Raw genomic sequence first — 22,882 nt, 5'->3', positions numbered from 1 at the left:
TCAGATAATACTCAATTTCTTCCAGAAAATGATTGCAATCACAAATGCTTTGGTATTAATATCTTCATTTATTTTGCTTGCAATGAAAAAACACAAAAGAGAATGAAAAAAAAGTCAAATCAATTATCATTTTACACAAAACTCCAAAAATGGGCCGGACAAAAGTATTGGCACCCTCAGCCTAATACTTGGTAGCACAACCTTTAGACAAAATAACTGCGAACAACCGCTTCCGGTAACCATCAATGAGTATCTTACAATGCCCTGCTGGAATTTTAGACCATTCTTCTTTGGCAAACTGCTCCAGGTCCCTGAGATTTGAAGGGTGCCTTCTCCAAACTGCCATTTTGAGATCTCTCCACAGGTGTTCTATGGGATTCAGGTCTGGACTCATTGCTGGCCACTTTAGAAGTCTCCAGTGCTTTCTCTCAAACCATTTTCTAGTGCTTTTTGAAGTGTGTTTTGGGTCATTGTCCTGCTGGAAGACCCATGACCTCTGAGGGAGACCCAGCTTTCTCACACTGGGCCCTACATTATGCTGCAAAATTTGTTGGTAGTCTTCAGACTTCATAATGCCATGCACACGGTCAAGCAGTCCAGTGCCAGAGGCAGCAAAGCAACCCCAAAACATCAGGAAACCTCCGCCATGTTTGACTGTAGGGACCGTGTTCTTTTCTTTGAAGGCCTCGTTTTTTTTCCTGTAAACTCTATGTTGATGCCTTTTCCCAAAAAGCTCTACTTTTGTCTCATCTGACCAGAGAACATTCTTCCAAAACGTTTTTGGCTTTCTCAGGTAAGTTTTGGCAAACTCCAGCCTGGCTTTTTTATGTCTCTGGGTCAGAAGTGGGGCCTTCCTGGGTATCCTACCATAGAGTCCCTTTTCATTCAGACGCCGACGGATAGTACTGGTTGACACTGTTGTACCCTCGGACTGCAGGGCAGCTTGAACTTGTTTGGATGTTAGTCGAGGTTCTTTATCCACCATCCGCACAATCTTTCGTTGAAATCTCTCGTCAATGTTTCTTTTCCGTCCACATCTAGGGAGGTTAGCCACAGTGCCATGGGCTTTAAACTTCTTGATGACACTGCGCACGGTAGACACAGGAACATTCAGGTCTTTGGAGATGGACTTGTAGCCTTGAGATTGCCCATGCTTCCTCACAATTTTGCTTCTCAAGTCCTCAGACAGTTCTTTGGTCTTCTTTCTTTTCTCCATGCTCAATGTGGTACACACAAGGACACAGGACAGAGGTTGAGTCAACTTTAATCCATTTTAACTGGCTGCAAGTGTGATTTAGTTATTGCCACCACCTGTTATGTGCCACAGGTAAGTAACAGGTGCTGTTAATTACACAAATTAGAGAAGCATCACATGATTTTTCAAAGGGTGCCAATACTTTTGTCCACCCCCTTTTTTATGTTTGGTGTGGAATTATATCCAATTTGGCTTTTTGACAATTCTTTTTGTGGTTTTCCATTGAAGACAAATTAAATGAACATTTTAATATCAAAGCATTTGTAATTGCAATCATTTTCTGGAAGAAATTGAGTATTATCTGACAGAATTGCAGGGGTGCCAATACTTTTGGCCAGCACTGTATAGTCGTTTTAAGTTCTTCTTTATATCCTGCTGCTTAGTTTAATTCCACATTTACAGAATGCATTTTAGTTTTTAAAGTTGACAAGTACAGCCACTCATGTGGTGCAGCAGTAGCACACCAGAGCTGACATTTCGAACTCATCGGTTCAAAACGCAGCTCTGCCATCCGGCTGGGCAGAGCGGCTACACGAATGACGATTAGCTGTTGTTCATACAGGGTGGGAGCCGGATAGGGACCTCATAACTGATGCAATTACAACCTCTGCTGGCTGGTTGATGGTGCCTGCACAGTCGAGAAATAATGCGTTGATCAGGGTGTGGCTCTTCGTACACAAAGCTGATCTGCATTTGAACTCGCCTCATGCAGGTAAATAGATGCAGTCGGCTACTGCATGTGTCGGAGGGGGTGTATGTCAGTCTCGCTCTCCTCAATGCGCAATGGAGATGAGCATCAGTAGAAAAAGCGTAATGCAATCAGGTAATTGGATACAACTAGATTGAAAGGAAAATTGGGAAAAATAAAAGAGAAGTGAGTTGGGCTAAGCAGGCACACAGATATTCCACTTTAAGTCAATAATTAAGTGGTTAAAGCAGTTAAATAAGCTAGACCACTACCACTGGGATCCAGGGTTTAAATCTTCAGCAGTGCTATCGGTTGGTTGAACATCTACATACAGAAATTATGAGGGGTGGCCGAGGCCCTGCGATAGATTGGCAGTCTGTATGTAGTGTGTTACTGCATTGTGCACAGTTTCCAGGGAAACTGGACCCACTGCAAATCTGACCATGATAAAGCAATGGTAAAACATACATGTGAAATGAAATTATTACAATTTATTGATGGCAGTCAGAAGTCCAATTGCAGGACAGTATAAATTTATGACAAACATAATAAATATAATAATGTATTATTATTGGTCCGTGTTTAAAGACGAGTAGGGTGGGTGGCCGGCATCGCCGTGGACCGCGAGCGCCCTTCAGGCACAGACCGCTCCCCGTCCTGGCGGCATGGCGCACTCAGGCAATTATACTGGGGACAGTCTGCCTGGGTCAACAGCCGTGTCGGAGGGGCCCTGTTCCCCTGACACTGAGGAAGCTCGCCCACAGCCCCTGGGTAAGCGGCAGAGTCGGAGAGCTCTGTAATGCTCACTGCTGGATCCACAAGCCACCTTCACCCCTGACCCTTCCATGCCAAACCAGACAAGTGGGCTCCCACACCTGCCCAAAGAAGGGGGGGGTAAGAAAGAGCACCTTGCAGACCCCATCCGTAAATCCCTTGGGTGGACCCCACCCGTTCACTTCTTAATGGTTTCACACCCTGTTGAACTCTCGTCTCGTGCCGGTATTTAGCCTTAGATGGAGTTTACCACCCGCTTTGGGCTGCATTCCCAAACAACCCAACTCCAAGAAGGCCACACCCTGGCAGTGTGGGGGCCATTACCGGCCTCGCACCGTCCACTAGCTGTTAATGAAACATGACCACAGTTTTTAATGAAACGTGACCATGCAGAGTAAATCTCTATTGAAATAAATATGATGTGGCAAGGAAACGCAAGTGGCGACAAAGCAGCTAAGCCATGCTGTGCTGCATACTGACTGAACCATAAAATGTACACAGAGTAGAACAAGCATTCTACTTTCCCACAAATACAAACTCAGCCAAATCAGGTGATGAAAACATGCTGTAGCAGCATGCACAGTGTACAAACACACACATGCACAACCTTACACTCTACTGGCTGATCAGGAGCCAAATATTGGCACTATGCATTCAAACATCAGAGAAGTCCTCTTCCTCTTCTTTATACAGTCGATAAATAAAGCAGGCGGTCAACAGTGCTCCTGCTAACTACAGGTACACAACACACACATCATAAAGAGATATACAAAAATAAATAGATACACATTATAAGAACAACACACAAGACAGAAACAGACTTAAAGACTTAGGACTTAAAGAAATGTTAATAAAAGAAATGTTAATAAAATATAAAAAAATTCTAAAAGCAAACTGTATACCTATCAACCTACAATACCCATTCCCAGATAAGTGTTTTTGCTGAGAACAAGCCTAAATGTCACCACTGCACAATTCTTCTCTACTCTCTTTCGGTCCATCTGTGATTAGAAACAGATAACTCACTTATGTCTCTGCATAGACTTGATATATGGCTTTTTTCTTTGAATAATAGTTTCAGGTAGTCTCATGGGTAACAGTACACTGTTTCGCCCAAATGTACAAATATTTTTAAATCTATAACATTTAAGCTTTATATAAGAATACATTTATTTTTATGGCATTCTTCTAACTTGCTCATCACAGGTTCACACTTAACTACCATGTTTTCTGGTTGCTGTACTCATACAGACTGAATTTTGTATGTTTGCTGGAGACCCAAACCATATTTTGTGTGCAACTATGTGTATAACTGTAACACTTGCAGTGCACTAGTTAGGCATACTATTTAATACAGTAGTGTGATTTGGGATACAGCCTGCTGTAGCTGCAGTTTATGAGATGAGACTGAAGTGAGATTTGTTCCTGCCTAAATGAGACCCCATTCAAACCCACCTTTAAGCCAACCAATTTTCAGACTATCTGAACAGAAAGTCTGACTGTAATCTGGCATGCCTACACTCTCTTTTTTCCAGATTAATCATAAGCACTTGACCTCTGTGAAGCGGTGCTTGTCTTTTATTAGCATAATAATACATCACTGAAGAGCAGGAACGTAATTACTGCACTCCCTTGAGGGGTGCTTCTGCCCACTTTAAGGCTTTTTACTGTGAAATCGTTTCGCTGATTTACCGCAGCCTTTATTTTTAGCCAGCTTTTAAAGGCCAAAACCCTTGTTTCCACGGTGACTTGATCACATGACACGCTTATGTAGAGGAACCAAGGACTTTGGCAGTGGTGCTGTATTCTGCTTATAGATTCCCAATGCCGCTCGAAGTCCCAACAGCACTCTGGTCAAAGAATGTCTGGTGAACAAATATTGATTCTGACATTAAAGACAGTAAGAACCAGCAAAAAAAAAATGAATAAGATACTAAAACCATAGATCAAAGTTTGACTACACTTCAAAACATGTTCAGACCTTGTGTCCTATAGGGATACAAATCCATTAGAACAAATAATACTGCATATTGTCTAGTTGTGTAAACTAGCATCACAACCACTAATACTTCCAAATATACACTGATCAGCTATAACATTAAAACCACCTCCTTGTTTCTACACACACCATATAAAAGTTCTTTGTGGTTCTACAATTACTGACTGTAGTCCATCTGTTTCTCTGCATGCATTGTTAGCCCCCTTTTATGCTGTTATTCAATGGTCAGGACCACCACAGAGCAGGTATTATTTGGGTGTTTGATCATTCTCAGCACTGCAGTGACACTGACATGGTGGTGGTGTGTTAGTGTTTGTTGTGCTGGTATGAGTGTATCAGACACAGCAGCGCTGCTGGAGTTTTTAAATACCGTGTCCACTCACTGTCCACTCTATTAGACACTCCTACCTAGTTGGTTCACCTTGTAGATGTAAAGTCAGAGAAGATCGCTCATCTATTGCTGCTGTTTGAGTTGGTCATCTTCTAGACCTTCATCAGTGGTTACAGGATGTTGCCCATGGGGTGCTGTTGGCTGGACATTTTTGGTTGGTGGACTATTCTCAGTCCAGCAGTGACAGTGAGGTATTTAAAAACTCCATCAGCGCTGCTGTGTCTGATCACTCATCTGAGAATGATCCACCACCCAAATAACACCTGCTCTGTAGTAGTCCTGTTGAATGACCATTGAATAACAGCATAAAAGGGGGGTAACAAAGCATGCAGAGAAACAGATGGACTACAATCAGTAACTGTAGAACTACAAAGTGCTTCTATATGGTAAGTGGAGCTGATGAAATAGACATTGAGTGTACAACCCCTGGCAAAAATTATGGAATCACCACTCTTGGAAGATGTTCTTTCAATTGTTTAATTTTGTAGAAAAAAAAGAAATCACAGACATGCCACAAAACTATCATTTCTCAAACTGTCAACTCTCTGGCATTAAGAAACAATAAAAAAAGAAACAAATATAATAGTTGTGGTCAGTCACAATTGCTTTTTTTTAGATCAAGTAGAGGAAAAAAAAATGGAATCACTCAAATCTGAGGAAAAAATTATGGAATCATTAGAAAACACTGCACCATTATTACTTTGTTGCACCACCTCTGGCTTTTATAATGGTTTAAACTCTATGAGGCATGGAGTTAACTAATGACAAACAGTATTCTTCATCAATCTGCCTTCAACTGTCTCTTGCTGTTGCCAGATCAGCTTTGCAGGTTGGAACCTTGTCATTGACCATTTTCTTCAATTTCCACCAGAGATTTTCAAATGGATTGAGATCCGGACTATTTGCAGGCCATGCCATTGACATTATATGTTTTCTTGAAGGAAAGTTTTCACGTCCTTTGCCCTATGGCAAGATGCATTATCATCTTGAAAAATGAAGTCATCATCACCAAACATCCTTTCAACTGATGGAATAAGAAAAGCGTCCAAAATTTCAATGTGGACTTTGGCATTTATTGAAGACCATCTCCCCTGTGCCTTTACCCGACATGCAGGCCCATATCATCAACAACTGTGGAAATTAACATGTTTTCTTTAGGCAGTTATCTTCATAAATTTCATTGGACAGACACCAAACAAAAGTTCCAGCATCATCACCTTGCCCAATGCAGATTCACGATTCATCACTGAAGATCACTTTTATCCAGTCACCCACAGTCCACGATTGCTTTTCTTTAGCCTACTTTAACCTTGTTCTTTTCTTTTTAGGTGTTAATGGTGGCTTTTGTTTGGCTTTTCTGTATGTAAATCCCATTTCTTTTAGGTGATTTCTTACAGTTCAGTCACAGACATTGACTCCACTTTCCGGCCACTTGTTTCTCATTTGTTTTGTTGTGCATTTTCTGTTTTCAAGACATATTGCTTTGTTTTCTATCTTGATGCTTTGATGTCTTACTTGGTCTACCAGTATGCTTCCCTTTTACAACCTTCCCATTTTGTTTGTACTTGGTCCAGATTTTAAACACAGCTTACTGGGAACAACCAACATCTTTTGCGACATTCCACAATGATTTATCTTCTTGAAGGAGTTTTATAATCCTCTCATTTGTTTCAACTGACATATCTTGTGTTGGAACCAGGATTCATGACAATCTGCTTTGTGCAACAGCTCTCCGAGGTGTGAGCACTCTTTTTAAACTGAAGAATAATTAGCAAATCTAATCTGCTGCAGATGTTTTGTTTTTAAACTGCAAATTACAGAGTGATTCCATAATTTTTTCCTCAGATTTGAGTGATTCCATATTTTTTTCCTCTACTTGATCTAAAAAAAGCAATTGTGACTGACCACAACTATTATATTTGTTTCTTTTTTTTATTGTTTCTTAATGCCAGAAGGTTGACATTTTGAAAAATGATAGTTTTGTGGCATGTCTGTGTTGTTTTTTTTTTTACTACAAAATTAAACAATTGACAGAACATCTTCCAAGAGTGGTGATTCCATAATTTTTGCCAGGGGTTGTAGAAACAAGGAGGTGGTTTTAATGTTATGGCTGATTAGTGTATCTTGGTTATGTATAGTTTTCACTGCTCACGGTTCTTTTATGAATTATGCCAGGTTTGACTTTTTAAAGAGAGTGTCTCTTCCTTTGGATGCCTTCCATATAAGGCATTATGTCATAAATATTGAGCATGTTCAACTGATGTCCAATTCTGAATCAAGGCAAACTTGAAGGAATGCAGACCAAAAGGGTGAAATTTAATTGACCTAATCCACAACACAAAATTACAGTGATGCCAGGCTGAAATTGTGACACCTCTGTCAAAGATGTAAATTTTCAAGAAAGGAAACTACTCAATGAAATCAGTAGTACTAGAAATCGTTTGAGCCAGGCATCACATGCATCACATACTGCTAATAAAACCTCACCCCCCTAAGATTATGTGTTTACATCACAGTAAAACAGCTGTAGACCTTTATTCATTTTCCACCACATTAATATTAAACCCTTTGGCTCTACACACCTAAGCACCAAATGCAGTAAGGTAATCATGAATAGGGTTGCTAGTTCAAGTACCAGCTTAGTCACTCAAGCTCGTTCTGGACACACCTCTAATGTTTAGATGCAAAGATATACAGTGTATCACAAAAGTGAGTACACCCCTCACATTTCTGCAAATATTTCATTATATCTTTTCATGGGACAACACTATAGAAATAAAACTTGGATATAACTTAGAGTAGTCAGTGTACAGCTTGTATAGCAGTGTAGATTTACTGTCTTCTGAAAATAACTCAACACACAGCCATTAATGTCTAAATGGCTGGCAACATAAGTGAGTACACCCCACAGTGAACATGTCCAAATTGTGCCCAAAGTGTCAATATTTTGTGTGACCACCATTATTATCCAGCACTGCCTTAACCCTCCTGGGCATGGAGTTCACCAGAGCTGCACAGGTTGCTACTGGAATCCTCTTCCACTCCTCCATGATGACATCACGGAGCTGGTGGATGTTAGACACCTTGAACTCCTCCACCTTCCACTTGAGGATGCGCCACAGGTGCTCAATTGGGTTTAGTCCATCACCTTTACCTTCAGCTTCCTCAGCAAGGCAGTTGTCATCTTGGAGGTTGTGTTTGGGGTCGTTATCCTGTTGGAAAACTGTCATGAGGCCCAGTTTTCGAAGGGAGGGGATCATGCACTGTTTCAGAATGTCACAGTACATGTTGGAATTCATGTTTCCCTCAATGAACTGCAGCTCCCCAGTGCCAGCAACACTCATGCAGCCCAAGACCATGATGCTACCACCACCATGCTTGACTGTAGGCAAGATACAGTTGTCTTGGTACTTCTCACCAGGACGCCACCACACATGCTGGACACCATCTGAGCCAAACAAGTTTATCTTGGTCTCGTCAGACCACAGGGCATTCCAGTAATCCATGTTCTTGGACTGCTTGTCTTCAGCAAACTGTTTGTGGGCTTTCTTGTGCGTCAGCTTCCTTCTGGGATGACGACCATGCAGACCGAGTTGATGCAGTGTGCGGCGTATGGTCTGAGCACTGACAGGCTGACCTCCCACGTCTTCAACCTCTGCAGCAATGCTGGCAGCACTCATGTGTCTATTTTTTAAAGCCAACCTCTGGATATGACGCCGAACACGTGGACTCAACTTCTTTGGTCGACCCTGGCGAAGCCTGTTCCGAGTGGAACCTGTCCTGGAAAACCGCTGTATGACCTTGGCCACCATGCTGTAGTTCAGTTTCAGGGTGTTAGCAATCTTCTTATAGCCCAGGCCATCTTTGTGGAGAGCAACAATTCTATTTCTCACATCCTCAGAGAGTTATTTGCCATGAGGTGCCATGTTGAATATCCAGTGGCCAGTATGAGAGAATTGTACCCAAAACACCAAATTTAACAGCCCTGCTCCCCATTTACACCTGGGACCTTGATACATGACACTAAGGGAGGGACAACGACACATTTGGGCACAATTTGGACATGTTCACTGTGGGGTGTACTCACTTATGTTGCCAGCTATTTAGACATTAATGGCTGTGTGTTGAGTTATTTTCAGAAGACAGTAAATCTACACTGCTATACAAGCTGTACACTGACTACTCTAAGTTATATCCAAGTTTTATGTCTATAGTGTTGTCCCATGAAAAGATATAATGAAATATTTGCAGAAATGTGAGGGGTGTACTCACATTTCTGCAGATATTTAAGTATATCTTTTCATGGGACAACACTGACAAAATGACACTTTGACACAATGAAAAGTAGTCTGTGTGCAGCTTATATAACAGTGTAAATTTATTCTTCCCTCAAAATAACTCAATATACAGCCATTAATGTCTAAACCACCGGCAACAAAAGTGAGTACACCCCTAAGAGACTACACCCCTAAATGTCCAAATTAAGCACTGCTTGTCATTTTCCCTCCAAAATGTCATGTGACTCGTTAGTGTTACTAGGTCTCAGGTGTGCATAGGGAGCAGGTGTGTTCAGTTTAGTAGTACAGCTCTCACACTCTCTCATACTGGTCACTGAAAGTTCCAACATGGCACCTCATGGCAAAGAACTCTCTGAGGATCTTAAAAGACGAATTGTTGCGCTACATGAAGATGGCCAAGGCTACAAGAAGATTGCAAACACCCTGAAACTGAGCTGCAGCACAGTGGCCAAGATCATCCAGCATTTTAAAAGAGCAGGGTCCACTCAGAACAGACCTCGCGTTGGTCGTCCAAAGAAGCTGAGTGCACGTGCTCAGCGTCACATCCAACTGCTGTCTTTGAAAGATAGGCGCAGGAGTGCTGTCAGCATTGCTGCAGAGATTGAAAAGGTGGGGGGTCAGCCTGTCAGTGCTCAGACCATACGCCGCACACTACATCAAATTGGTCTGCATGGCTGTCACCCCAGAAGGAAGCCTCTTCTGAAGTCTCTACACAAGAAAGCCCGCAAACAGTTTGCTGAAGAAATGTCAACAAAGGACATGGATTACTGGAACCATGTCCTATGGTCTGATGAGACCAAGATTAATTTGTTTGGTTCAGATGGTCTCAAGCATGTGTGGCAGCAATCAGGTGAGGAGTACAAAAATAAGTGTGTCATGCCTACAGTCAAGCATGGTGGTGGGAATGCCATTGTCTGGGGCTGCATGAGTGCAGCAGGTGTTCGGGAGTTACATTTCATTGAGGGACACATGAACTCCAATATGTACTGTGAAATACTGAAGCAGAGCATGATCCCCTCCCTCCGGAAACTGGGTCGCAGGGCAGTGTTCCAGCATGATAATGACCCCAAACACACCTCTAAGATGACCACTGCTTTATTGAAGAGGCTGAGGGTAAAGGTGATGGACTGGCCAAGCATGTCTCCAGACCTAAACCCAAAGGTGGAGGAGCGCAAAGTCTCGAATATCCGCCAGCTCCGTGATGTCGTCATGGAGGAGTGGAAAAGCATTCCAGTGGCAACCTGTGAAGCTCTGGTAAACTCCATGCCCAGGAGAGTTAAGGCAGTTCTGGGAAATAATGGTGGCCACACAAAATATTGACACTTCAGGAACTTTCACTAAGGGGTGTACTCACTTTTGTTGCCGGTGGTTTAGACATTAATGGCTGTATATTGAGTTATTTTAAGGGAAGAATAAATTAACACTGTTATATAAGCTGCACACAGACTACTTTTCATTGTGTCAAAGTGTCATTTTGTCAGTGTTGTCCCATGAAAAGATATACTTAAATATCTGCAGAAATGTGAGGGGTGTACTGACTTTTGTGATACACTGTACAGTATATATATATATATATACAGTGTATCACAAAAGTGAGTACACCCCTCACATTTCTGCAAATATTTCATTATATCTTTTCATGGGACAACACTATAGACATGAAACTTGGATATAACTTAGAGTAGTCAGTGTACAGCTTGTATAGCAGTGTAGATTTACTGTCTTCTGAAAATAACTCAACACACAGCCATTAATGTCTAAATAGCTGGCAACATAAGTGAGTACACCCCACAGTGAACATGTCCAAATTGTGCCCAAATGTGTCGTTGTCCCTCCCTGGTGTCATGTGTCAAGGTCCCAGGTGTAAATGGGGAGCAGGGCTGTTAAATTTGGTGTTTTGGGTACAATTCTCTCATACTGGCCACTGGATATTCAACATGGCACCTCATGGCAAAGAACTCTCTGAGGATGTGAGAAATAGAATTGTTGCTCTCCACAAAGATGGCCTGGGCTATAAGAAGATTGCTAACACCCTGAAACTGAGCTACAGCATGGTGGCCAAGGTCATACAGTGGTTTTCCAGGACAGGTTCCACTCGGAACAGGCTTCGCCAGGGTCGACCAAAGAAGTTGAGTCCACGTGTTCGGCGTCATATCCAGAGGTTGGCTTTAAAAAATAGACACATGAGTGCTGCCAGCATTGCTGCAGAGGTTAAAGACGTGGGAGGTCAGCCGGTCAGTGCTCAGACCATACGCCGCACACTGCATCAACTCAGTCTGCATGGTCGTCATCCCAGAAGGAAGCTGACGCACAAGAAAGCCCGCAAACAGTTTGCTGAAGACAAGCAGTCCAAGAACATGGATTACGGGAATGCCCTGTGGTCTGACGAGACCAAGATAAACTTGTTTGGCTCAGATGGTGTCCAGCATGTGTGGCGGCGCCCTGGTGAGAAGTATCAAGACAACTGTATCTTGCCTACAGTCAAGCATGGTGGTGGTAGCATCATGGTCTTGGGCTGCATGAGTGTTGCTGGCACTGGGGAGCTGCAGTTCATTGAGGGAAACATGAATTCCAACATGTACTGTGACATTCTGAAACAGAGCATGATCCCCTCCCTTCGAAAACTGGGCCTCATGGCAGTTTTCCAACAGGATAACGACCCCAAACACAACCTCCAAGATGACAACTGCCTTGCTGAGGAAGCTGAAGGTAAAGGTGATGGACTAAACCCAATTGAGCACCTGTGGCGCATCCTCAAGTGGAAGGTGGAGGAGTTCAAGGTGTCTAACATCCACCAGCTCCGTGATGTCATCATGGAGGAGTGGAAGAGGATTCCAGTAGCAACCTGTGCAGCTCTGGTGAATTCCATGCCCAGGAGGGTTAAGGCAGTGCTGGATAATAATGGTGGTCACACAAAATATTGACACTTTGGGCACAATTTGGACATGTTCACTGTGGGGTGTACTCACTTATGTTGCCAGCCATTTAGACATTAATGGCTGTGTGTTGAGTTATTTTCAGAAGACAGTAAATCTACACTGCTATACAAGTTATACACTGTATCACAAAAGTGAGTACACCCCTCACATTTCTGCAAATATTTCATTATATCTTTTCATGGGACAACACTATAGACATGAAACTTGGATATAACTTAGAGTAGTCAGTGTACAACTTGTATAGCAGTGTAAATTTACTGTCTTCTGAAAATAACTCAACACACAGCCATTAATGTCTAAATGGCTGGCAACATAAGTGAGTACACCCCACAGTGAACATGTCCAAATTGTGCCCAAAGTGTTAATATTTTGTGTGACCACCATTATTATCCAGCACTGCCTTAACCCTCCTGGGCATGGAATTCACCAGAGCTGCACAGGTTGCTACTGGAATCCTCTTCCACTCCTTCATGATGACATCACGGAGCTGGTGGATGTTAGACACCCCTCCACCTTCCACTTGAGGATGCGCCACAGGTGCTCAATTGGGTTTAGTCCATCACCTTTACCTTCAGCTTCCTCAGCAAGGCAGTTGTCATCTTGGAGGTTGTGTTTGGGGTCGTTAACCTGTTGGAAAACTGCCATGAGGCCCAGTTTTCGAAGGGAGGGGATCATGCTCTGTTTCAGAATGTCACAGTACATGTTGGAATTCATGTTTCCCTCAATGAACTGCAGCTCCCCAGTGCCAGCAACACTCATGCAGCCCAAGACCATGATGCTACCACCACCATGCTTGACTGTAGGCAAGATACAGTTGTCTTGGTACTTCTCACCAGGGCGCCGCCACACATGCTGGACACCATCTGAGCCAAACAAGTTTATCTTGGTCTCGTCAGACCACAGGGCATTCCAGTAATCCATGTTCTTGGACTGCTTGTCTTCAGCAAACTGTTTGCGGGCTTTCTTGTGCGTCAGCTTCCTTCTGGGATGACGACCATGCAGACCGAGTTGATGCAGTGTGCGGCGTATGGTCTGAGCACTGACAGGCTGACCTCCCACCTCTTCAACCTCTGCAGCAATGCTGGCAGCACTCATGTGTCTATTTTTTAAAGCCAACCTCTGGATATGACGCCGAACACGTGGACTCAACTTCTTTGGTCGACCCTGGCGAAGCCTGTTCCGAGTGGAACCTGTCCTGGAAAACCGCTGTATGACCTTGGCCACCATGCTGTAGCTCAGTTTCAGGGTGTTAGCAATCTTCTTATAGCCCAGGCCATCTTTGTGGAGAGCAACAATTCTATTTCTCACATCCTCAGAGAGTTCTTTGCCATGAGGTGCCATGTTGAATATCCAGTGGCCAGTATGAGAGAATTGTACCCAAAACACCAAATTTAACAGCCCTGCTCCCCATTTACACCTGGGACCTTGACACATGACACCAGGGAGGGACAACGACACATTTGGGCACAATTTGGACATGTTCACTGTGGGGTGTACTCACTTATGTTGCCAGCTATTTAGACAATAATGGCTGTGTGTTGAGTTATTTTCAGAAGACAGTAAATCTACACTGCTATACAAGCTGTACACTGACTACTCTAAGTTATATCCAAGTTTCATGTCTATAGTGTTGTCCCATGAAAAGATATAATGAAATATTTGCAGAAATGTGAGGGGTGTACTCACTTTTGTGATACACTGTATATACAGTGTATCACAAAAGTGAGTACACCCCTCACATTTCTGCAGATATTTAAGTATATCTTTTCATGGGACAACACTGACAAAATGACACTTTGACACAATGAAAAGTAGTCTGTGTGCAGCTTATATAACAGTGTAAATTTATTCTTCCCTCAAAATAACTCAATATACAGCCATTAATGTCTAAACCACCGGCAACAAAAGTGAGTACACCCCTTAGTGAAAGTTCCTGAAGTGTCAATATTTTGTGTGGCCACCATTATTTCCCAGAACTGCCTTAACTCTCCTGGGCATGGAGTTTACCAGAGCTTCACAGGTTGCCACTGGAATGCTTTTCCACTCCTCCATGACGACATCACGGAGCTGGCGGATATTCGAGACTTTGCGCTCCTCCACCTTCCGCTTGAGGATGCCCCAAAGATGTTCTATTGGGTTTAGGTCTGGAGACATGCTTGGCCAGTCCATCACCTTTACCCTCAGCCTCTTCAATAAAGCAGTGGTCGTCTTAGAGGTGTGTTTGGGGTCATTATCATGCTGGAACACTGCCCTGCGAACCAGTTTCCGGAGGGAGGGGATCATGCTCTGCTTCAGTATTTCACAGTACATATTGGAGTTCATGTGTCCCTCAATGAAATGTAACTCCCCAACACCTGCTGCACTCATGCAGCCCCAGACCATGGCATTCCCACCACCATGCTTGACTGTAGGCATGACACACTTATCTTTGTACTTCTCACCTGATTGCCACCACACATGCTTGAGACCATCTGAACCAAACAAATTAATCTTGGTCTCATCAGACCATAGGACATGGTTCCAGTAATCCATGTCCTTTGTTGACATGTCTTCAGCAACTGTTTGCGGGCTTTCTTGTGTAAAGACTTCAGAAGAGGCTTCCTTCTGGGGTGACAGCCATGCAGACCAATTTGATGTAGTGTGCGGCGTATGGTCTGAGCACTGACAGGCTGACCCCCCACCTTTTCAATCTCTGCAGCAATGCTGACAGCACTCCTGCGCCTATCTTTCAAAGACAGCAGTTGGATGTGACGCTGAGCACGTGCACTCAGCTTCTTTGGACGACCAACGCGAGGTCTGTTCTGAGTGGACCCTGCTCTTTTAAAACGCTGGATGATCTTGGCCACTGTGCTGCAGCTCAGTTTCAGGGTGTTGGCAATCTTCTTGTAGCCTTGGCCATCTTCATGTAGCGCAACAATTCGTCTTTTAAGATCCTCAGAGAGTTATTTGCCATGAGGTGCCATGTTGGAACTTTCAGTGACCAGTATGAGAGAGTGTGAGAGCTGTACTACTAAATTGAACACACCTGCTCCCTATGCACACCTGAGACCTAGTAACACTAACAAATCACATGACATTTTGGAGGGAAAATGACAAGCAGTGCTCAATTTGGACATTTAGGGGTGTAGTCTCTTAGGGGTGTACTCACTTTTGTTGCCGGTGGTTTAGACATTAATGGCTGTATTTTGAGTTATTTTGAGGGAAGAATAAATGTACACTGTTATATAAGCTGCACACAGACTACTTTTCATTGTGTCAAATTTTCATTTTGTCAGTGTTGTCCTATGAAAAGATATACTTAAATATCTGCAGAAATGTGAGGGCTGTACTCACTTTTGTGATACACTGTATATATATATATATATATATATATATATATATATATACTGTATACAGTGTATCACAAAAGTGAGTACACCCCTCACATTTCTGCAGATATTTAAGTATATCTTTTCATGGGACAACACTGACAAAATGACACTTTGACACAATGAAAAGTAGTCTGTGTGCAGCTTATATAACAGTGTAAATTTATTCTTCCCTCAAAATAACTCAATATACAGCCATTAATGTCTAAACCACCGGCAACAAAAGTGAGTACACCCCTTAGTGAAAGTTCCTGAAGTGTCAATATTTTGTGTGGCCACCATTATTTCCCAGAACTGCCTTAACTCTCCTGGGCATGGAGTTTACCAGAGCTTCACAGGTTGCCACTGGAATGCTTTTCCACTCCTCCATGACGACATCACGGAGCTGGCGGATATTCGAGACTTTGCGCTCCTCCACCTTCCGCTTGTGGATGCCCCAAAGATGTTCTATTGGGTTTAGGTCTGGAGACATGCTTGGCCAGTCCATCACCTTTACCCTCAGCCTCTTCAATAAAGCAGTGGTCGTCTTAGAGGTGTGTTTGGGGTCATTATCATGCTGGAACACTGCCCTGCGACCCAGTTTCCGGAGGGAGGGGATCATGCTCTGCTTCAGTATTTCACAGTACATATCGGAGTTCATGTGTCCCTCAATGAAATGTAACTCCCCAACACCTGCTGCACTCATGCAGCCCCAGACCATGGCATTCCCACCACCATGCTTGACTGTAGGCATGACACACTTATCTTTGTACTCCTCACCTGATTGCCGCCACACATGCTTGAGACCATCTGAACCAAATAAATTAATCTTGGTCTCATCAGACCATAGGACATGGTTCCAGTAATCCATGTCCTTTGTTGACATGTCTTCAGCAAACTGTTTGCGGGCTTTTTTGTGTAGAGACTTCAGAAGAGGCTTCCTTCTGGGGTGATAGCCATGCAGACCAATTTGATGTAGTGTGCGGCGTATGGTCTGAGCACTGACAGGCTGACCCCCCACCTTTTCAATCTCTGCAGCAATGCTGACAGCACTCTTGCGCCTATCTTTCAAAGACAGCAGTTGGATGTGACGCTGAGCACGTGCACTCAGCTTCTTTGGACAACCAACGCGAGGTCTGTTTTGAGTGGACCCTGCTCTTTTAAAACGCTGGATGATCTTGGCCACTGTGCTGCAGCTCAGTTTCAGGGTGTTGGCAATCTTCTTGTAGCCTTGGCCATCTTCATGTAGCACAACAATTCGTCTTTTAAGATCCTCAGAGAGTTTTTTGCCATGAGGTGCCATGTTGGAACTTTCAGTGACCAGTATGAGAGAGTTTGAGAGCTGTACTACTAAATTGAACACACCTGCTCCCTATGCACACCTGAGACCTAGTAACACTAACAAATCACATGACATTTTGGAGGGAAAATGACAAGCAGTGCTCAATTTGGACATTTAGGGGTGTAGTCTCTTAGGGGTGTACTCACTTTTGTTGCCGGCTGTTTAGACATTAATGGCTGTATATTGAGTTATTTTGAGGTAAGAATAAATTTACACTCTTATATAAGCTGCACACAGACTACTTTTCATTGTGTCAAAGTGTCATTTTGTCAGTGTTGTCCCATGAAAAGATATACTTAAATATCTGCAGAAATGTGAGGGGTGTACTCACTTTTGTGATACACTGTATATATATTATTTTTTTATTTTTTTATTTTTTTCCCCTTCCCATTTTCCTCCCCATTTGTCTTCCACTGCTGAGGGATACACGATTGCATCCGAAGAGAGCACGTCACTGTACACGCCTCTTCCGACATGTGCACAGCCCTATTTTCGCCCCTGCATTCTGCATAGTCGTCTCTTCCACCAATCCACCACCCACACATAGCCCTGCAGATACGGTGACCAATTAGTATCTGCTGCAGGCACTGTCAATTATGCCCGCCAGATGGCGTCCAGTCGACCGGTGGCAATGGCAAGTTTCGAACCGAGGAGTTCAGAATCTCGGTGCTGGTCCCTAGATGCAAAGATATTTTGACCAGGTTATGCAATGTGTTCTTAGGAATTGAGATAAAAAAAAAAACAAGCTTGGCACATTTTCTAATGCTGGGTTTTGCAACAAAGTCAATCTGGCAACGCTATACATTAAGCCAGGAGACTAGTAGTAAAGGTCTGGAATGCACACAGGCAGTAAACATACAGCAGTTTGGTTACATAGGGCAGAAAATGTGCTGCAAATGTGTTTGCAAAAGGGTTCAATTAAACCTTTAATATAGCTGTTTTTTGGAAACTAGCAAAGTTATCATGCGTCAAATAAAACCATCTGCAACAAGCCCACCTGCTGCGGAGATTGCAGAATCATTAACATTTAGCAGACGCCTTTATCCAAAGCGACTTACAGTAGTGTGACAGTATACAGTCTGAGCAATTGAGGGTTAAGGGCCTTGCTCAAGGGCCCAACAGCAGCAACCTGGCAGTGGTGGGGCTTGAACCAGCGATCTTCTAATTACTAGTCCAGTACATTAACCGCTAGGCTACAACTGCCCAGAATCATTTACAAGTTCGGCATTTAGCAGACGCTCTTATCCAGAGCGACTTACAGAAGTGCTTCCATAGTAAACATTACCTTACTCTAGTTCAAGTAAACAACAGTTTAAGAACAAAAATCTGCTGAAACCCTGATATAACCAAAGTGTTTTGGGTTTTTTTTTTGCAGGAAATGAATGAGCGTTAGTAAGTAAGTAAGTACATGTCAGCTTAAGTGCTTAGTAAATAGGTGGGTTTTAAATCTTTTTTAAAGACGGCAAGAGACTCAGATGTTCGGACAGACAGAGGAAGTTCATTCCACCATTTGGGTGCCAGTACAGAGAAAAGCCTTGATGCTTGTCTTTTGCACTTTTCAGCATCGGACCGATCCACATCAGAACAAGTTTTTGTGAATAAGCATAAGTAAATTTTATAATATTTACCAAAGACAATTGGCAAAATTAAATACCAAGTTCCACAACATGTTTGCTACAAACTGTTCATTCAAAACCTAATGACATGGTTCATAGTCAACCAGGGAACATGAATTAGAATGTGTGGTTGCGTGTTTTATTTAAGGGGGATAAGTTGGCTCAGATTGATAACAGCAACTCTGATATGTAAGAGACATTGACAAAAAATATGTAACTTTGTGTGCATGTGGGACATGATTTAGTTCACTCAAGCCTCCACGACTCAAAATTTTTTATATAAGATGCCAATCTCTTTATTGAACTAAATAAAGATGATTTTGTGTTCAGTCTGAATCACAATCCTATACACGGTTTATTTACAGATTGTAGATCAATAGCTACCAGAACTCCCACTATAAAAACTAAAGAGACTAAAGTTCACACTCTGCTATGAGAGCTTTTTTTCTTTTAAGGTTTTAGAAGAAATACTTTTTTTGATTGCTCTAGTTTTTTTTTGAGAGTTCAGTCAATACTGCCTACTTAAAATAAAAATAGTTTTCCATCTCAGATTGACCCACACACCCATGTAAATGACTATTTTGGGAGAAACCTCGCTGCAGTGTTCCACACTGAATCATGGCCCAAGTGTAATTCAATGGGCAGAATGAGCTTAGAGAGAGACTGAATGACCTAAAGTTGGGTAAAACCAACAGAAACTTAACAACCACCCTTAATTTGCCTTAGCTGTTATGTGTTATATAAACACCACCCAGAGATGTGTTCAAGATGTGTTGGCACTAAACTAAAAACTAAGGAGTTGTAACAAAAGCTGAGAGAACATTTAATTGCCCCAAAAGGGCAATGGGTATTAAAGGATTTGCATAACCTTGAGCTTGTTAAGCCACACCATTGGGAGCAATGTCTGTAAGGGAAAAAGGCCAAAATGTTGTCCTGACCCAATAAAAGCTTGGACAAATGTGTCAGTGCCAACCATAAGAGGATCACTTAACAACCCAGGACTTTATGGCCAGATTCCACAATGCACGACACTCTTGACCATGAAGTACAGGTGAACTGGAATATGGTGGAAAAAATCTGAATAGGCCTGTAGACTTCTGGGACAGAGTTCTGTGAAGTGATAATCCAAATTTGGAACTGTTTAGCCATATGGCAGTAATAGTTGGATCAAAAATGCAATATAGATGTGTATACTGCAGGACAATTTCTAATTAGACATTTATAATACGGAGGGATACAGGGACAGAATCATGCCCATCTGCCTTGCTAGAATGAGCATGCAGATGACTTTCTGATGACACTTAGAGTAACTCATAACTGACAGTCCCCTGCAATTCACTGAGTGCTCCTGGTGAAAGTGGATTGTTTTATCACAGTTTCTTCCTTACAGATTTGCCAGCTTCTGGCGACGCAGATGCCAGCACTCTTTATCTTTTCTGGGGAAAATCCCTTTCGCTAAGTGGTACTTTTCACTGGGACCTTTCTCAAGCTGTCCCAGGGGAGTTTTGACAGCCCTTTCCAGAGCAGGCCCCATGTTTGGATCCACACTGAGAGCTAGCGGCAAAAGTTGGTTGAGTGGCAACCCCGTTCTGATTTTTTTTTCCTTTTTTTTTTTTTTAAAGGGTTGTTGCAGGTGCTCTGAGTTGCTTGCCATATTGTGACAACCAGTTTTCATTTCTGCTCTGTCCATTTTATATCTTCTTTCCACTGTTGACTATGGATGGGGATTTTGTGTCTTTTATTTGTTACTTTGGTTGTTTCTGTTTTCTTGGCAACTTCATTATTTCCCTGTTACACTTTTTCTTTGTGGCTTTTTAGGCACAGTATTGTTCTACCTTGCTTAATCATCTGGCAAAGGGGGTTCATTTTCAATTCTTGCAGGTTACGGGCTACAGTTGGTGCCTCAGTGGTGAATCACGACCCACTCTGTTACAACTTCCTCACAAAATTCTAGCGTAGAAAGTAGGGCTGGTATCGATTCGATACTCTGTATCGGTATCGGTATCGGTCCGATATTGGCCCAAATCACTGGATCGGATACTGGAAGGTAAAAAATGTGTAATCCAATCCGATACCGCTTAATGTAAATAACATTTAATGTAAATAAGGCCATTGTTTGTGTGTAAAGCAAATAACACACAAAGATACGTTCCAACAGAGTGCCGTTTATTGCCACTCACTCTTGATGACATCATTAACATGTGCCACTGATCTACAACTCATCTGCAACGGCCATTCAGAAATTTAAACACCCTGATGTACTTAAACTTTTAGCAGTTTAGCATCATCTACTACTGCCACATCTAAAAACACTGTTAAAACAAAATAAAAATCGCTTTATAAATCGCTTAATAAATTATAAATCGGACTTGTCCCAGCTTGGAGATCTCTCACATCCTCAACGATTAATCCATTAGTGTTATGAAATAAACAAACTACACCATTTCCCATTTTCCTCTTCAAAATCCAGCAGGTTTTTTAATAAGCGCTTTGGTTTGTAATAATCTAAAAACGTGACAGAACTTCAACGAAAAAACCCAACTCTGCGTCAATTCTAATTGGTCCATCGTGTTTGATTGACATCCACATCTTCCAATTGTACACATTTTTGTTTTAAGTGTGATGTTGTAGGTTCTGTATTTATTTCTTTAGAATATTTGTTTCATAGTCTGAGCATTGTTATTTAGATAGCTAGTTTAACCATGGTGCATTGAGACATGTATTATTACTGCTTAGTTGTTTGAAAGGAGAAATGATGGTATCGGATTAGTATCGGTATCGGCAGACACTCAATTTGCAGTACTGGTATCGGTATAAAAAAGTGGTATCAAGCCAGCCCTAATAGAAAGTGTTCCAGACAGTTTAAAAATAGAAAGCTGTATGAGAACATCTTATTAATAAAGAAAGCATTACCTGTAGACAGGCCACGCCGATGCCTACCGCTCCAATAACAAGCAAGTGGTCAGCGAGGAAGCGTTCTAGTTTGGTGATACAGCCACCCTGCAAAACACCAGAGCCGGTGAGTCCGTTTTAGTTCTAGCATGTAGCTGATGACAGCAGTATTATAAATATACACATTTCTGTCCTAGTTTACCTTCTTGTTGCAATGTTTGTGCTTTTTAAAGCTTAACATATTTTTCCATGGCCAGACAAAGCTAAGATGCTTCCCGCTGATTTGAGTGGAAAACAGCTGCAGAAATCTGTTACCTTTTAGACATTTAGAGGTGTAGCCTGTCAAATATTTCTCTACACAATTTCAATTTTGCATGTTAAGTGGTAAGATTAAGTGAAAGCCAGAATTCAGACCACTAGTACAAACCCTATTTCCAGAAAGGTTGGGTCGTTTAGTAAAATGCAGTAAAATAATCTGTAATCTATTCATTCTCTTAAATCTATTTTTAACAAAAAAAATATTTTTAATGTTTAAAATGATCATTATATTTTGTAAATATAAACACATTTACAATTGGATGCCTGCAACCAACCCAAAAACAGTTGGGACAGAGGCAAAAAAAAAAGTAAAAAAATTGATAGAATATTGAGGTTAGTGTTTTGAAACGTTCTACAATAAGCAGGTGAATTAGTCTTTACAGGCAATAATGAGTTGTGGCTCTACACTTTGTGGCAAACTTCATAGAGAATGGTTGATCAGATCAAACAGAACATTTCTCAGCACAAGATTGCAAATGATTTAGGTCTTTCTGCATCAACTGTACATAACATTGTGAAAAGATTTAAGGAATTCAGAGAAATGTCAGTCTGAAACCATTGATGAATGTGTGACCTACGGGCCCCCATACACCATTTAATGAGAAACTGTCACGCTACTGTGATAAATATACCCACATGGGCTCGGGGGAACTTTAGAAAATTGTTATCACTTAACACAGTCAGTTGCTGCTTCAAGAAATGCAACCTGAGACGTTATTACACAAAGACAAACCAGTACGTCAATTCTAAAATCCATTCTACCAAGTTCTCACGGCATCCATACGTTTATCAGCAAAAGTCAAAAAGTCACAATCTGTCATAGTATGGTGATTCATCAGTGACCACAGCATGAGTGACTTGCATATGTGTGAAGGTACCATTGATGTGGAAGGATATATTGGGATTTTAGAGAGACACATGCTGCCATCAAGTCCATGGTTATTTCAGCAAAATAATGCCAGGCCTCATTCTGCACGTGCTACAACAGTGAGACTTCATAGACAGAGTGCTTGTGTTTGACTG

General features: G+C 42.2%; 1 protein-coding gene across 3 annotated transcripts in view; it reads right to left on the bottom strand.

Moving 5' to 3' along the window:
• The window catches only part of tspan11 (tetraspanin 11), an 88,326-nt gene that overhangs the window by 14,317 nt on the left and 51,127 nt on the right, over window positions 1-22,882 (bottom strand). For all 3 annotated transcript variants that reach the window (XM_062994715.1, XM_062994712.1, XM_062994713.1), the window contains exon 7: window positions 21,563-21,649. In XM_062994715.1, coding sequence (XP_062850785.1) covers window positions 21,563-21,649 — 87 coding nt within the window. The remainder of the gene's footprint in view (window positions 1-21,562; window positions 21,650-22,882) is intronic.

This window comes from Trichomycterus rosablanca, chromosome 1, assembly GCF_030014385.1.
Source record: "Trichomycterus rosablanca isolate fTriRos1 chromosome 1, fTriRos1.hap1, whole genome shotgun sequence".
NCBI classification, from domain to species: domain Eukaryota; kingdom Metazoa; phylum Chordata; class Actinopteri; order Siluriformes; family Trichomycteridae; genus Trichomycterus; species Trichomycterus rosablanca.
Note: the sequence above shows the minus strand (reverse complement) of the source record. Positions and strands in the feature narration are given on the sequence as shown.